Source organism: Indicator indicator, chromosome Z, assembly GCF_027791375.1.
Source record: "Indicator indicator isolate 239-I01 chromosome Z, UM_Iind_1.1, whole genome shotgun sequence".
NCBI classification, from domain to species: Eukaryota; Metazoa; Chordata; class Aves; order Piciformes; family Indicatoridae; genus Indicator; species Indicator indicator.
In genome coordinates, this window is record NC_072053.1 from 73,856,149 (window position 1) to 73,873,507 (window position 17,359).

Here is a 17,359-nt window from a genome sequence, read left to right on the forward strand (position 1 = left end):
CACATGAAATCCAAAGTTGCTCTGTGCTCTAAAACATTCAAAAAGGTTACTTATCTTTTTTTTTTGTGGACATGAAAGGGTCAAATAATTTTGTAGGTTTTCCTGCTCCTTTCCCACTTCTCATTACGACATTCAGAAGCCAGTGCCTGTAACGTTTTTTCATAGCCTGACAAACCGAGGCACTTTTCAGAAGCAAGGTTTATTGAACCTGCTCATATCAGCATAATGTTTGTGAAGCATTTTGTGTAACTGTCCAAAGAGCATCAGTTGCCCACTTTCTTACTGATAATGGTAGACATCCCCTCCAATCAGTTATATGCTGTCACCTGTCACTCAGCTTCTGAGTACTTCTAGACAATCTTCATCTGCTTAGAGAATGCTTTGGTGAATCACATGGTGATTTTTAAGTGTGACTTCTGCTGCAATATGCACTTTACAGACCCTTCACTTATTTTGCAGCACAAAGAGAGTCTAAAAAGAATCCCCATATTTCTTCATCGAAGTGGAAGTCCCAAAATACACATTCATGTCAGTGTCCTGTTCTGCAGAATGGCAAGGCAATTTTGCAGTGGTGATGAGCTCCTGGATACTAGCTTTGTTCTTATTTTTGATCCCACCTATGATGCTTGCTTTTCCCCTTAATATGGTGTTCCCCATTCTTACTCCACCTCAAGCAAAGCATCTGATGCTCTCTTCTCTGTTATCTACACGTGATGCTGCTATGTGGTGAGTTTTTTCCTGGATTGATTTAATGGATGATCTGTGCCTAGACTCCATCTGTTATCTATTGCCACATCCAGGCTTTGACTCCAATTTTAAAATGCTTTGATAACAGATTACTTTTCCAGATGCTTCTATTTTCTGAAAGAATACCTGAATGTACCAATATGTCAAATATCTAAGCAATAAACCTTTCTATAAAAGCAACAAAGCATATGGGACAAATGAGAAAAGCCACAAACACCAGCTGATTCACAGATTATCTGATTATTTTGCTTTCCAAGATATTAACATTGCTGTTGCTGTGTTGGTTATGTCTAAGGTGAAATGTGGAAACTCCCTTGGCTTCAAATACTGATGATACTTAAAGACACTAATGTATATCTGGTATCTTTTAAATATCCAGTGTCTTGTGTTCTTTCACCCAAGATTAAGACAGGTGATTTTTAAATCACCTACACTTGGGTAGTCAGGCAGTGTATCAGATAGGAATCCTTATTCACTTGTATAAAATTCTGTATTGCTTCCCTCAGGAAACATTCAGAGTAGCAATGTTATTGGAGAGCCAGCCCTGCTAAAGGCTTTATTGTTCAAGTGGCTGTTGCCTATAAACAATGATTACAGTGTGACAGAGGGTAACACCATGATCCTCATTTTTCAGTGCATAACAGCCTGCTTATGAATAGCTGGGATTACTATGAATGAGGAAGAACCATTTAAGTACGTAACAGAAATAAATATAGAATCATAGAATCAACCAGGTTGGAAGAGACCTCCAAGATCATTCAGTCCAACCTCTCACCCAGCCCTATCCAATCAACTAGACCATGGCACTAAGTGCCTCATCCAGTCTTCTCTTGAGCATCTCCAGTGATGGTGACTCCACCACCTCCCTGGGCAGCACATTCCAATGGGCAATCTCTCTCTCTGTGAAGAACTTTCTCCTAGTATCCAGCCTATACCTCCCCTGGCACAACTTAAGACTGTGTCCCCTTGTTCTGCTGCTGGTTGCCTGGGAGAAGAGACCAACCCCCACCTGCCTACAACCTCCCTTCAGGTAGTTGTAGACAGCAATGAGGTCACCCCTGAGCCTCCTCTTCTCCAGGCTAAACCACCCCAGCTCCCTCAGCCTCTCCTCATAGGGCTTGTGTTCCAGACCCCTCACCAGCTTCATTGCCCTTCTCTGGACACGTTCTAGTACCTCAACATCTCTCTTAAATTGAGGAGCCCAGAACTGGACACAGGACTCAAGGTGTGGCCTGACCAGTGCTGGCCACACTATTCCTGATACAGGCCAGGATGCCACTGGCCACCTGGGCACACCGCTGGCTCATGTGCAGCCTCCTATCAACCAGTACCCCCAGGTCCCTTTCTGCCTGGCTGCTCTCCAGCCACTCCAACCCCAGCCTGTAGCTCTGCATGGGGTTGTTGTGGCCAATGTGTAGAACCCTGCACCTGGACTTGTTGAATCTCATCCCATTGGCCTCTGCCCATCCATCCAGCCTGTCCAGGTCCCTCTGCAGGGCCCTCCTACCCTCCAACAGATCAACACCTGCTCCTAACTTGGTGTCATCTGCAAACTTACTGATGATGGACTCAATTCCTTCATCTACATCACCAATGAAGATATTGAACAGGATGGGGCCCAGCACTGATCCCTGGGGGACACCACCAGTGACTGGCCACCAACTGGATGAGGCACCATTCACCACCACTCTCTGGGCCTGGCCCTCCAGCCAGTTCTTGACCCATTTTAGAGTGAATCTGTCCAAACCACGAGCTGCCAGCTTTGCCAGGAGCTTCTTGTGGCAGACAGTGTCAAAGGCTTTGCTGAAGTCCAGGTAGACTACATCCACAGCCTTCCCTGCATTCACCAGGCAGTAACCTGATCATAAAAGCAGATCAAGTTGGTCAGGCAGGACCTGCCCCTCCTGAATCCATGCTGGCTGGGCCTGATCCCCTGACCATCTTGCAGGTTCTGTGTGATTGTACTCAGGATGACCTGTTCCATGACCTTGCCTGGCACTGAGGTCAGGCTGACAGGTCTGTAATTTCCTGGTTCCTCTTTCAGGCCCTTCTTGTGGATGGGCATCACATTGGCCAGCCTCCAGTCATCAGGGACCTTACCTGTGAGCCAGGACTGCTGATAAATGATGGAGAGTGGCTTGGCCAGCTCATCTGCCAGCTCTCTCAGCACCCTAGGATGGATCCCCTCAGGTCCCATGGACTTGTGAGGATCCAAGTGGGTCAGCAGGTCCCTTACTGTTTCCTCCTGGATTACAGGGGGACTATACTGGTCCCCGACTCCATCTGACAGACTGTCCTGCAGACAGCCTGTCCCACTATTAAAGACTGAGGCAAAGAAGGTGTTAAGTACCTCTGCCTTATCCTCATCTTTTGTTACTATATTCCCCTCCACATCCAATAAGGAGTGGAGGTTGTCCTTGCCTCTTCTTTTGCCATTACTATATTTGTAGAAATATTTTTTATTCTCCTTTATGGCAGTGGCCAGTCTAAGTTCTAAATTTTGCCTCTCTAATTTTTTTTCCTACAAGACTTAGCAATGTCCTTAAACTCATCCTGGGATACCTCTCCGTTTTTTCCAAAGGTGATACACCCTCTTTTTTTCCCCTTAATTCCTTTAGAAGCTTATAATGTATATGTATATATATATACATTAGAATTATTAATAATAATTTATTTAAATAACTATTAAATTGTTTAGAATTCTATATAATTATTATATAGAATAAAGGTGTGCTTGGTCTTTTAAAATCTTGAAGCCATAGTATGGCTTAAAATGCTTTGAACGGTTTCTGTAGAGAGAATAGTATCTTTTATTAGATTGACTGCATATAGTTGTAAAGATGGACTATTTTTACTACGTGTTTTCTTAGCAATTTTTGAGTCCCTTAAATCTGACTGAATAAAAGTAAGTGTTTCTATCACTAGCTACATGTAACAGCGGTATCAAAATTCATCCATGACTGGGAAAAATAAAACCAAACCAAAACAACTTATAGGTATGTCATTGTTTGGGGTTCCTACCTACTTCAATACAGCAGCTAACCTTTCATTATTTGTCTCTTTCTGAGGTTTTTCAGCTCTTTTCCAGATCTTTTCCCTTCACAGAGTCCACCAAAGTCCAAGTTCAGCCAGACGATAAGACAGGAGCCAGCCTACCACACATCCCTAGTCCTAAAGAAATTGCATTAATGGGGATGATCCCTGCTGCCCGACCCTATAACTACATCCTGTGTAACAGGGCTGGTGCCATGCTTGGACAGGACTGGGACCTATTAGTATTGAGCAGAGAAAAATTCCTGCCTGTTGCTGAGACCAAGCCATGTTTGATACAGATGTGAGAACACAACAACACTTCGTGTGGAGGAAGATTTCTTCATTTCCCATGGACCATCTTTTGCATCTCCCTGTTCAGGACACAGGTGTTCAGATGCCTCACTGCTGGAGATCTCTCTATTATATATGTGGAGTCCTGATACCTTAAAGTGACATTTGGCTTTTACTGCTGAACTGTAAGCCTTGGTGTTATAACCCATTCCATTGAGCTACGCCTACATTATGTGTGGCCAAGATTATCACTACTTGATTTATTTATTTGTTTGTTTATTTATTTATTTAGGGTAGCTTTCCAATATCCATTTATCAATGGACTGAAAGAGCCAATGTGAAATTAAGAAAAGTTTAGGCTGGGAATATACTTTCAACAAACACTGAGAAGAGGAAAGTTGGTGTGACCAATAGCTCCCTCTTGTGCATGACAGAGAGAATAGAAGGTTCGTGTCTACTCCGGTCCGGACTCGGGGCTGTGCAGCACCCGAGGAACATTAGCACGCTGAGGTGGTGGGGGTTCCCCTGCAGTGGGGGTCCCTTACAAATATATTCTTTCCAAAAAAAGATTGAACCCAAAGCACTATGTTTTCGTGAATACAAGTTCACAAATTCTTCTTGTCATTAAGGTTTGAGAGTCTGTAAGAGTGCTCTTGGAGTATTTCAGAAGGTGGCAAGGGCTGCAGCTTTCCCAGTCATCTTCCTTCTTCCATGGTGGGCAACTCTTTGTACCACAGTACCTTTCAACATCTTCCTCTGTGAAGATGTGCATGTGGAAATGCATGAAATGCTTAATTTTGGATGAAGCTTAATTTGATTTTTCTTCTAAAACATTTACTTAAGGGGGTTAATTTCTTGAGGCATCCTGTCTTGATACATTTTGGCCTTTATGCACTCAACTATCACAAGCACTGACAGTAGTGCATTGACCGTTTAGACAAAAACAAGCTCAATTTTTGTTCACTGCAGTTTTGAAAACATGATAATACAGGTTAAAAGATGCACTGAACCTTAAACAAAAGGATAAAATCAAGCAGTTTTAAGGTCTGGTGATTTTTTCTTCCACAGCATGACTTTGCAAAAACCATGCTGAAACAGTGGGATGAAAGTGTGTTAGCAGTTAACATACTTGACTGCCCTTCCAGTGTTTAGTAGGTGCCAATGTTTTTCAGGGCTGATTCTTAAGTATGAAGGACAGTGCAAAGGAAGATTATTTGGTATTATAACCTGATTAGCTTGTTTTGGTAATTTTAGTATGTCAAAAACTCAGCACTGTACTTGTAAGTAAGCAGGAATTAATATCTAGATATCGAGGCTTATTATTCATGTAAAATCTGTCAAAGTGCATCCAAAACAAAGATAAAAATTGTCAAGCTTTACCATGTGAGTTTGAGTAGTGAGATAAGGCACACTGATGAATGTACTTGAAAGAGAGAATTAAATGAAAACAGTAAAAAGGGATTTTTAAAACTGTTATGTTCCAACTGATTTCTGGAAATGGTAGGATGGCCACACAGACTAAACAATTTTGTGAAAGCACCTTTCAAAAATTCCAGTAGGGAAGCTTGGATATTAAAGGCCTCTAAAGCTGAAGAACAGGAAATGCATTTCAGTCAAAAGAGCTCTTTTAATCTGCCTGAAATTACATCTGTATCTGTCCCTAATATGGGCAGAAGCTCTCTAGCTGCCTTAGGAGAAAAGATTTGAAGCTTGCCTCAGCTACTAAGCTGAAGAGAAATACAGACACCTGAGTCTCCTCTACTTTGCAGGTTTCTTCAGTCTTTCTGCAGCTGCTTCCAGGTGTATTTCTGAAGAAATTAACTGCTTGTACCACTATAGTTCATTGCATTCTTCAGGAGAGCATATTTTAATTAATGTCTGCACCAGAAATTCTGGCAGTTTGACAACTTTAATTTTCCACAGGCAGAAGACAGCAACATAGGTTTACCAACTTGAAGCCAAACCAATGTAATATTAAAATGAATCCTTGCTTTTTCTACTCTTTAACCAAAAGCTCTGTTCCATCTTTACACATACAATAAAAGAGCACATTAATAAAAGTAGCTATCAATACATGTGTGTTTAGGAAAGGTTGTAATTCAGAATTCTGCTCGCAAATAATATGACTTCCTCTAAAATGTACTTGTTGAATTTATTTTGGGGTAAATATTCATTTGCACAGTAAGATAAAAAAAGAAAGAGCCAGAACGATGGAAACCAGGAAGAATATGGCAACAGCAGCACCAGCAACTTGATTAATGTTTTTTTATCCCTTATAAGGATTACCAGTTATGAACTGGTGATCCAGTAAAAATCATAATGAAATCACCAAGTACAAAAGCATATGTCATGTTCTTCTAAAAGAGGAAAGCTGAGCTCCTTAGTGTTACAAATTAATGTATAGCTCCATACCTTCTTTAGGGAATTGGATATGCCTGTGACTGGGGTGTTTAGGAAATGGACAAAATCAAGTCAGTTTCAAAAGGAGCAGTGATGCTTAAAAGCACTTCATGTTGCTAAGTTCTTGATTACTGTCAATCATTATTACTACATACACAAAACAATTGTTCCTGGACAAATCTTTCCCAGATGAGCTAGGAGCACACAGCAAAGTGGCACTGATGCTCTGCACTTAGTGCTAATGGCTCCACTTTTTGGTGGTCCTCAGTCACTGGAGCCTTGCAGGGAAGTTGCTGCCTTTGTTCCTCAATTGATGTTTTATACTCTGTTCCCAATCCAACAGAAAAGAAAGTGATCTTGTCTGCTCTTGATGATTTATTTTAAGGACTGGGACATGTTCTGAGTTTTGATTATTCTGCAGGTTACAGCCTTGTGTGCTCTGCAGAGCTGTCTTGGTTCCACCAGGCATCTTTTCCATTCTGTCTTGCTACTTGGTTATTTTGTGACAGGTTTCCAACTGTCATTCCTTAAGTAAGCTTGATTTTGCCAACTTAATAAGGCATGAAGAAAATAGCTGAAAGGAGTGAACTAGGAAACTGTGAAGTGTACAGGATCACTGCAGTTGCTGTAAACAAACAGAGTCTTTTCTTGCCACATGAAGAAGAAGGTGCTACAAGCCTGTAGTCACCAGTTTAAACAAAATGGTTGGAGCTGCTTCCTCTGGCACAGACACAAAATTTGCACTTAAATGCAACCTGAAGTGTCTAAGTGAAAACAGCAAGATCTGAAGGTTAATTGTAGGTGGATGAGATGGGGTGGATGGCTGGAAAAGCATCTGCCATCTCACTTTAATGCACACCTACATTATCTATGAGAGCCTTCAACACACAACTGCTGGGTACCTCTGTCCTCTGTAAAGAGTCCTCAGACAGATGCCCAGGCTTCTCCCACAGGGCTGAGAGTGAAATTCGTAGGCTCCACAAGGGATATCAGTACCTGAATCACCTCACTGAGGGGAGAAGATGATGAAGCAGCATCCCAGTGCAGAGCCTCTTCTGGAATGAGGTACGTCATGTAGGTTAGGCTCTTTTCCAGAGGAGCAAAATGGGAGGCTAAGACCTACCACTTTACAAGTTTATTCTTCTGCCTGGGAGACTGCGGGCTGTATTTTGGTTTTCTGCTCTGATTTACCACAAGACTTTAAATGAATTTAAGGATAGAGGTTATCTTTAATTTATTCTTTTGAATCTGTCTTACGTTGAGAAATAGGTATTAGCTGGCGCAGAACTTAAAAGCTGACATTCCTGAAGTGCGTGCAAGCACTTTTAACCGGTGTTTTATCTCTCTGAAGCAATGCGTGTTTAACGACCTGTGAAGCAGAGCTCTTCAGTTTCACTCCTGTGTGCAGTTCCTGGAGGACGGTGTGCACTGAGATTGCTTTTCGCCCGGGTTCGGCAGCAAGAGCGCTCTGTTCCAGCTCTGCATCATGCCTCGTGTGACTCTGGAAGCGGTCCGGCCGCCAGGTAATTGTATTTGATGGATACAGACCTAAGAGCCCTGACAGGGACACAGGGCACGACTAGCCCCATGCGCCTGGCGCACTGCCAGCAGCCTCCAGACACGTGGAAGTCTTGGCCCGTTCGGGCCAGAAGCCACACTCCCGCCCGGCGCCGCGCACACACGTCAGCAGAATCAGCGGCGGAAGCAGGGGGTGCTCACCCGGAAGTGTTCGCGGAGGGCGTCACCGTCCCTTGCGGGTGCTTCCGGGTGACAGCGCGGTTCCCCGCTCCGCATCTCCGCCACGCCGGCGTCCCCGCCTCCTGTCGGGCCGCCGCTCTCCTCGCCGTTACTCCCGCTCCCACCTCGCTCTGCCTATCCCCTCGCTCCTCCCCGCGCCGGGCGATGCCGCTGCGGGGCTTCCGGGCCGCGGGGCCCTGGGGGTGGCTGCCTCCATTGCTCCTGGTGGCGCTGGCGGCCTGCGCCGCGCGGGCCTCCGAGATCACCTTTGAGCTGCCTGACAACGCCAAGCAGTGCTTCTACGAGGAGATCGCTCAAGGCACCAAGTGCACCCTCGAGTTCCAGGTAGTTGGGCGGCCCCACGGGGAAGCGCCGCCCGAGCCGCCTTGGCGGAACCAGGCCCCGACCTGCCGCCCGGAAGCGGTGGCCAAGAGGCTTGTGCTGGCAGGGCAGCTTCTCGGCTTCGTTTGCTGCGCGTAGCGCGGCTGCAGCGAGTAATTGCGAGAAGGGAGAACGGGAGCAGTAGCCGAGTCCATTGCGGAGCTTCCAGCTTGGCTGAGGAAGTGCTGCGTGCTGGCCTGTGCTTCGCGAAGGCGGCGGGAAGGCGCAGATTTAGCTCGGAGCTAAGTGAGACATAGAAAGTTGGCAGCGCCTTTTGCCTTTATGGCTGTCATGCAGTGTCTTCGCCCGAACAGCGTGGAGAATACCTAAAGCGCAGCCACAAAGTAACTTCCTTGTGGTTTGCCAAGTATTTGCATAATGAGCACGATAAGTCCGGAGGAGTTAATGCTCCTGTTTTCAGACAGTGGTTCAATTTGGGGTCACATTAAGAAAGTGATGGAATAGCTTTGCACTGCTAACAAAGTGTGGTGGGCTAACATCAAGACAGGAACGTCACAAAAAGCAAAACGTGGGCAGCGAATATCTTACTGAAGACTGTGGCTTACACGCACATTTTAAGTGATGCTACATAGTTTTTTTATACTTTTTCCAGTTGCTAACACTTTGAACATGCAGCCATTGTGATAAAGCACTTTGTTCATCTTTGAGATGTATGGAGCATGCTGTTTTGATGGTTTTGGTGGCATTTGAGTGTGTTGCCAGAGTTGGAAGCTTGTTGTCTTCCAATTCAGCTGATAAAGTCACTGACAGTACAGCATGAGAGAGGAATTGCCCTTGATGATGGGTATTACACCTTTGGGGATTTTTGAAGGAGCTATGTACTGGCTTTTCTTGTTAAAGTCCCATGTTTTTTGATTCCCTGGCTGCTTTTCTGCCTTTAATATTTCAAAGAATGTTGCTGTCAAATACTGCCATGTGTTACTCTATCCTACATGTTCTAGTTCTTAGATAGCGTTTCTTCTACCCAAATGTTTCTTGTCCCTGCCTGTTGCTATCATATTTTTTTTCCCATGTGCATTACTTTCCCCCTGTTTTGAAATGGCTGTCATTGTAGGTTGTTGGACAAATAGACCTGCTACTATCACTTTTGTTGGTGAGCAGAACAGGAGTAGCATTGTTAAAAGGAATGTCTGGGTTTGATCAACCACCGTAGGGCTGAAGTGCTGTGTGCATGTTTTTTGGCAACATAGCTGAGAGGAGACTCAAGCAAGTTCTGTGGGAAGGCATCCAAGGGGAGATAAAAGCTCTGGCAAATCTTTACCATGTGTATGTAAACTGGCTTTTTTAGGAAGTGTAATATAGCTGAATGTGAGCGACTTTTATGGAATAGGTAAAAAGTATGCCCCTGTCAAATTTGAGATTGCAACTTCAAAGATGAACCATTGTTTCATTATAGAAAATCATATTTTTGTTGTGCTTTCCAAGCAGGTAGGCATTTCTGTGTGAAAAAAACACAGCTACATGTGAACATTCTTATGGAGACGTCCAGAAATCCAGACATCCAAAAATATTTTCTTTTACTTCTTGTATCCTGTCATCACATTTTTGGAAAAACTATGAAGATATTGCTTGCCAACTGAGTACTTTTTAAAGTTCCACTTTGCAAAGCAGCTACTGCTTCTTTTTAATTTAATTGTGCCATTAATGTTACGATTTTAATAACTCAATACCTAATTAAACTGATGCGAGTTTAAATAACACTGAACTGAAGTGCAGATAATCAGCTACTAAAATATTTCAGTGATTTTTGCACATGTATAAAAGGGGTATGCCTTTTCTTTAGATGTAAGTCTCTTTCAGCATGTTTTTGTTTTAAAGCAAAAGGTCTGGAGCAAGGATTGAGTGTAAAGTACTAGCTCAAGAGTCATCAGATCACCAAGCTGCAATTAAGTCTGTAGAGGTTGGATAGCTAGTCTACGGAGCAATATACTGTAGACCAACAATAACCAAAGCCTGAAAAAAATCCCCATGAGACAACCTTGTGAAGTTTTGAGTCACTTGTAGGTGTTATCTGAATGTGCTGGTTTGGGGAAGAAGTGCAGTGGCTAGTTGTGTGGGAAAGGGGCAGCAGAGTGACAGAACATTCTGCACAAGCACAGGTGAAGAGGTGCCAGGTGGTAATAACTTGTTCTGCTGGTCAAGTGGCATTCCTGCAGCCTGAGTGGCTTGAGCCAATAGGGAAATGAAGCTTGAAGGCCACAGAGAAAGGAGCTGTCATACTGCACATTGCCAGTTATGGTTGCTGAAGAATTGGAAATACAGCAGATGGCTGATTTGTTACACTTAGATCTTTGCTGCACCATCAGTTTTGATATACTGTAGCCTGTGCTATTGTACAGTTTGTAGCAGTTTAACAAACATTGCTCTCATAAATGGTTTGAATATATTTTCGTATATACTGATCTTGAATTCTGCTGAACGTAAAGTATTTTGAATTATATTCTGTGTGTCTCTCCTAAGAAAGTTGTTTTGCAGACTTGCTTTGAAAGTTTTTCAGATTAATGCATTCTATTTTAAAGCATTTGTTAAGAGTAAAAAAGTTTGCACTACCACTTGACAGATCATAGTTTTTAGAAGAAAGGTAGCAATGTTAGTTTTCTTAAAAAGACAGTGTCTTGTTTTTTGTTTTCAGGTGATCACTGGAGGACATTATGATGTTGACTGTCGTTTGGAAGATCCTGATGGCATTGTGTTGTACAAAGAGATGAAGAAACAATATGATAGCTTCACGTTCACTGCATCCAGAAATGGAACGTACAAATTCTGCTTCAGCAACGAATTCTCTACTTTTACACACAAAACTGTGTACTTTGATTTCCAAGTTGGAGAGGATCCACCACTGTTTCCTAGTGAGAATAGAGTAACTGCACTTACCCAGGTAAAATGCCGTTGCATTTGACAGTGGCTGCTTTTTTCCTCTTCAGCTGCCTTAGATATCTATATCATGTTTGAAAAATCAGTGGATTGGAGTTTCTAAAAGAATCAGAATTACAATAATGAGCTTGCTTTCTGAGCATCAGATTTATAGAACACAGAGCTCAGAAAGTGCTTAAGAGAAAATTAGGATAGTAAAATAAACTCTTCGCTGGTATCTTTCTTTTTTCTTTCTTTTTTTTTTTTTTTGTTAAAGAAACTTCATTTTAGTGCCATGGTTATGTATCTCTTGAAGTGTGGATTTCACAGACTGTAAATGTTGATGAATCAGGGGAAACATTGTTTTGATGTTTAAAATGGTAGTCTTTTTAGGGGGAGGACCTGAGCTGACCTCTCATGTAACCCATTTTTAAAACGGAAAAGAAAATTCTAGCAAAATAAAATGAGTAACAATATCAGCCATATGTAGCTGGGTTCTAGGTATTTGTCCTCTATAAGACAGTACGAAGTGTTAGGTCATTATTACTGTATTTTCAGAATTTCTCAGTGTTCTACCACCTCTAAATCTACCGAAACTTCTCTTGGAACTCTTCATGCATTCCCACTCAGGTCCTTACATTATAGCCATCATCAAACCTTGCTTTAAACAGCCATCAAAGAATGCTTGTTGTGGTTGCTATTTTGCTAGTTTGGATTCAGTAGTATAAATACTGCCTTCCTTATGCCACTCTCCCCTGAATTTACCATACTAAGCCTGCAGTAGCAGAGACCTGTAATGAGTAGATGACTTCCTTTCAATTCAGCTACAGCTCTTGCCTCTTTTTCTTGTCATTCTTGTACCCTGCTTTATTTTGGATTCTCATTCTTGGTTTTGTATCTTTCCGTCTCTTTTTCTTACTTTAGCCTTCATTCCGTTCAGTCTCTGTGATCTGTTATGTGTAGGTTTTCTTTTGCTATTGTGGCACCAGCAGAGGGGCTTAGAGAATGAAGAACATGCAGTTCCTGGGTCTGAAGTCGCTGCAGCCCCTTGCAGCCTGTGGGAGAAGATGTATATAAAAATAATTTATCACTGGGTTGTAGCATACACAATGCAAATAAGGTATTTTGGACAGGGAAAGTTAGTTTTCAGAATATAAAACATCTTTGGTATAAAGCTGCTAGCCTGATCAAGTTTGGGCAGCCTTTCAAGTGGGCAGTAAAAGGCAAATCCCTAAAACCAAAGTGATTTTGTTTAAATCCCTTACGCAGAATAGGAGAGCTCTGTAATTTATTAGTGAGACCAATGTCAGAACTTGGTTTGGAAAAACTCTTCCTGAATTTCATTGAGAAGAGTGTCTTGGACATGTTCAGACACATGTCTTGAAAGCCATCAGCTTGAAAAGATGGTTACACACAGACATGAGTGGCTGAGAATGGTCCTCCCTGGGTATTATGTGCTGTTTTATCTTCAGGAAATACAGATTTTAAGCCATTAAACAGAAAACCAAATTGTGTCAAGAAGTGAAATATTTTGGTTAAATATTGCTTAATCTCTTTGTGATCAAAATATAATAAGGAGTACTGAGTTTTAATTAGAGAAAATAAACTGAAAGAAGATTATATGAAAATAATCTGGGGCTTGGAAAACTGATAATGTTCCTTTTAAGTGAAAAAGGACAAGTTGAACAATTAAGTGTTGGTTATATGATTGTGTTATGGAGCTTTTGGGACCGCTTTTTGAAAGGTAATAATTCTACTTTTTCTAACCACTCACTGGCGAAGAGGTGAGTGTCTTGCTAAAAGAACTTGTTGAATTCAGTAATGTAGATTTTTCAACGTGTGAATTACGCAGTGAAGAATATCATACTTTTGAAGCACAGAAGCATACTCTGTGCATTTTAATGTTACAAGCAACTGCTTGTCTTTCAGGTACGTGTGTAATTAAGAACCGGGGTACCACTGACATTTCAAAAGTGTTTCTGATGTTAATTTTGAATCCAAATGTACATGAACTTAAGATTTGTTTAGTCACTCTTTTTTTTTATCTACAGTTATTATTATCTATAGTTTTACATGCTTCTGTATTTGAGTGGTGCATTTTTGTAACATGGTTTGATCGTTTTAAGTCAAATGTTACTGCATTTACCCTATCACAATGGACGCGCTTAATCTTTTGCTTGCAGGGTTACATGAATCCTAGTTTTAATTACCAGACCTCAAAACTTTGCAGAAAAAGCACTTGGAAGGGATTTTTATTCAGTGGTGTGTATTTGTTTGCTTCTCTAGATGGAGTCTGCTTGTGTTTCCATTCATGAAGCTTTGAAATCTGTCATCGATTATCAGACTCACTTCCGCCTGAGAGAAGCACAGGGCCGCAGCAGAGCAGAGGATTTGAACACGAGAGTGGCCTACTGGTCCATAGGGGAGGCAATTATTCTTCTTGTTGTTAGTATTGGGCAGGTGTTTCTCCTCAAAAGCTTCTTCTCTGATAAAAGAACCACAGCAACCCGTGTTGGATCATAATTCATAGTGGTAATGCTTCAGGTCATTGTGTGCTACTCATCTGTAAAAAATTAACTGTACTCTGATTAACTGTAGGTACAAAGGATCTGAATATATGCAACATTCAAATGTATCTGCCCCTCATTACTCAAAAATCACAAAACAGACCCATAATGTTATGAAAGGGATGCATGATTTGAAATATTTTAGAAATACCTTGAAACTTCAGTGTTTTCTGATTCCTGTTTTAAATACCTGGCAGTCACCAGCCTCTCTTTGTTTCTAGTGATTTTAATCTAAACTGAATTTGAATTTCACCAGTAAGATTAGCCAAGTACAACGTAATATTTTAAACTAACCTAGCAGTCTAGTGCCTGATATGGAAGACAATATATGTGAAAATCTGATCCAATTTTGATTTTCAGTCTGAATGTATTGGTTTGTAAAAAAGCAAATGTGATGAACTGTAGAGCACTGTTTTGATTTGCTGTACCCCTTATTTGTAAAACATGCAAGCTTGACACTACATCATGGTGTAAATTCTCCATCAACCTGGTAAGTCTCCATCTTCAAAACTTGCTAAGTTTTATACTTGAGTATGTTTGCTTAAACATACATTCTTCTATAGTAAAATAAATTCATTTCTTCTTTGACAATGTTTGTTTGACTGAACAACGTGTAAGCTGAGACTACTCAGGAAATCCATTTTCTCTATTCAAAAATCCAAATCTCCATGTTTATTTTAAAAACATACAGTAAAATAGGGGATCTTGTAACTTTCTCATTGAAACTACAGTTTTTGTGCCCCTACATGTTGCTGCTGCTTTTTTGGATTTGAGACCAGAAGTAGCTTGGTTCGTTAAGCAACAGAGCACTAGCACTGGACAAGATTATATTATGTGTTGGGCACATACAAAGCTTTTTACTAAATTGTTTTCCTATTATGAGGCCTATTTGATACTGATACTGCATTGCACAAGTGCTGTAAATTTTGTTTTCCTGCGTGTGGTGCATTGGTACATGAAGTCTTGCGCATCTGATTTTCACTCTGTTTTGCTAGTGCAGGAAATCTTATAAGTATTTCAGGTTCTCTTTTTGGTAGTCATAGCTGCATCATTTCCGTGGTTCATGTCTTTATTAGCTTATGTACTGTAAAGTCTTGTTTTATTTGGATGTGGAAGGTAGTAAATGCATGTACATATGAGTAGCTTGAGTTGAGCTGGTCATCATAATGCTAAACTCTGTCAAATGGCTTGGAGGAATAAGCAGACTGACCAATTCTGAAGTGCACACTAAATGAAGGTGAAAAGAATTGTCACATATTGCTAGATAAATCAAAATATGGTTCTTAAACAAGTTCTTGGCAAACAGAGAAAGAACGCTAAACCCTTATTAGTTTCCTATGTTATTTATAGCAAAAACTTAGAAGTTACATATACAGGTGACACTTGAGCAGTCTGAATATTTGGCTAGGATGACTTGATTTTAAAATATTGTGATGGCTGGAAAAAAAAAGTGCACCTGGTTTCTGTTGAGAATTAAATGTCTGCTTTTTTCAAAACTGAAGAAAGATCTTAAACAGCCACAAAATTATTTGGAAGGTCAGAGGGATATTAAAAAGCTTCAGAGTTACGTCTAATGTTTTTTCTATCCTGTAATAATTTTTAAATACTAAAGTCCCATTTTGGGATGCAAGCTTCCCAGAATGGTTAGACTCAACAAAGATCAGGAAACAAACATCTAGTGCTTTCTTCTTATGATACAAATCTGTGCCTGCACACAATACTTGTACGCTTTATTCTTGTGTTTCAGCAACTGATAGTACTTTCTGTGCTGTGTTGCACACAATAATGAAGCAAGTGGTACATTTCTGGTGCAAGTGTCAGATGAAAACATGGCATAATTTTTTTTAGTGTCCACTATTATCCTATGGAGTTTGAATATCACTTCTGTAGCTTTAATTGCGGCAAAGGTATTTGGTTTAAAGATTGAAATGTGTTGGCTTTTTTCCACTGGGGATTTCTGTGTGCTGTCAAAATGAGTGGAGTAAGATAGACAAAGGTCAGCCATCACGTGCAGATCTCTATTCATGATGTTTGAATGTGTGAAGTGGGACTGTTCAGCTTCATATTGCTCCCACCACAGAGGTTTTGAGCACTTGACTTTTGTATTGAAGTTGAGTATCCAAACCAGTCCTCTGGTATCCTGCTGCATAATACGCAGCAATAGATTAAAAACGCCTTTATTTTTGTGTTATTAAAAACATGGCACAAATACACATTTAAGCATAGCTGTATATAGTTTTTAAAATGTGACTGAATAGGCTACAATAAAACACATGCTAACACGCAGTGGGTGAAGAAATGCATTGTGACTTTTGGTTAAAGCTACATCTTTTTAGTATATGAAAATGATAGTTTGGTTAATGGTTGATACACAAGTACACGCTCTGCGTTAAAGGGGATATAACTGTGTTTTAAATTGCTAAAGTCTCTGGGTTTCAGCTATTCCTTGGATGTTTCATGTTTACAGAACTTCTTTTCTTGTCCTGAAATGTCAGTTCTTGTTTTAGTTGGGGGTGGGGGGCGTGGGGAGGAAGTTTCATTTGATTAAGGCAAAAAGCAGTCCCTGTGAATATTGTATGGGGAAAATAAAAATTAATATATGAGTGTGGTCTCATTATTTTGTTTGCATGTTCTAGTGGGGAGGGTTATTCTTCAAAAAAAATTTGAATGATGATTTGAGTGGCTAGCTTGCATTTTAACACATTGCAGCTAATCTGCCACTTGACACTTGGTCATGGCTTCTGTTGCTGTTCATTGTGAAGTGTTCTGGATCACTGCCGTTCGTAATTAACTGTGATTTCAGGTCACAGGAAAAATTAAAAGGAAGATAGTGTAGTTACTGGCCCTTTGCTCAGCCCATCAGCAGGACAGGCAATAGTACTCAGAAATCTGTTCGTGTTGGAGTGGGATTCAAAGTGGTTGACCACAGATGCCAGGAGGGACTTGGGACTTGCTTCGTCTTATCACATTCATTCTGTAGGTACGAGGTTAATATGGGATGAGCTAGAAATATGTCCAACTAATGTTGTCCAAGGATGAGATAAAAACTCCAAATATTACGTAGCAGCTAAAGGCCTTCGTGCAGGTACTTTGTAATATGCACCTACTTGCTGAATGCTCACATCTACCAGTTAAGTTTTAAAAAACAGAGTAGGCATCATTGCCTTCTGTGGGCAACTTCCAAAATGGCTTTTTTCCTGATATTTGTACAACAACTGACATAGGAAAAAAGACAGTAATATTTTTTTTTCCCTAAGAATGTACTAAAAAAAACCCAAAAGAAATAAAGCAGCTGTTGTCTAGAAGTATGGGTAAATTTTTTTCCGTGA

At 41.0% G+C, this 17,359-nt stretch overlaps 1 protein-coding gene across 1 annotated transcript; it reads left to right on the forward strand.

Moving 5' to 3' along the window:
* Nucleotides 1-8,373: 8,373 nt before the first annotated feature.
* TMED7 (transmembrane p24 trafficking protein 7) lies at nt 8,374-14,744 on the forward strand. Its single transcript, XM_054397327.1, has 3 exons — nt 8,374-8,553; nt 11,243-11,488; nt 13,750-14,744. Exons 1-3 carry the CDS (start codon nt 8,374-8,376, stop codon nt 13,984-13,986), a joined length of 663 nt encoding a protein of 220 aa, XP_054253302.1. The 3' UTR covers nt 13,987-14,744.
* The last annotated feature ends 2,615 nt before the right edge of the window (nt 14,745-17,359 follow it).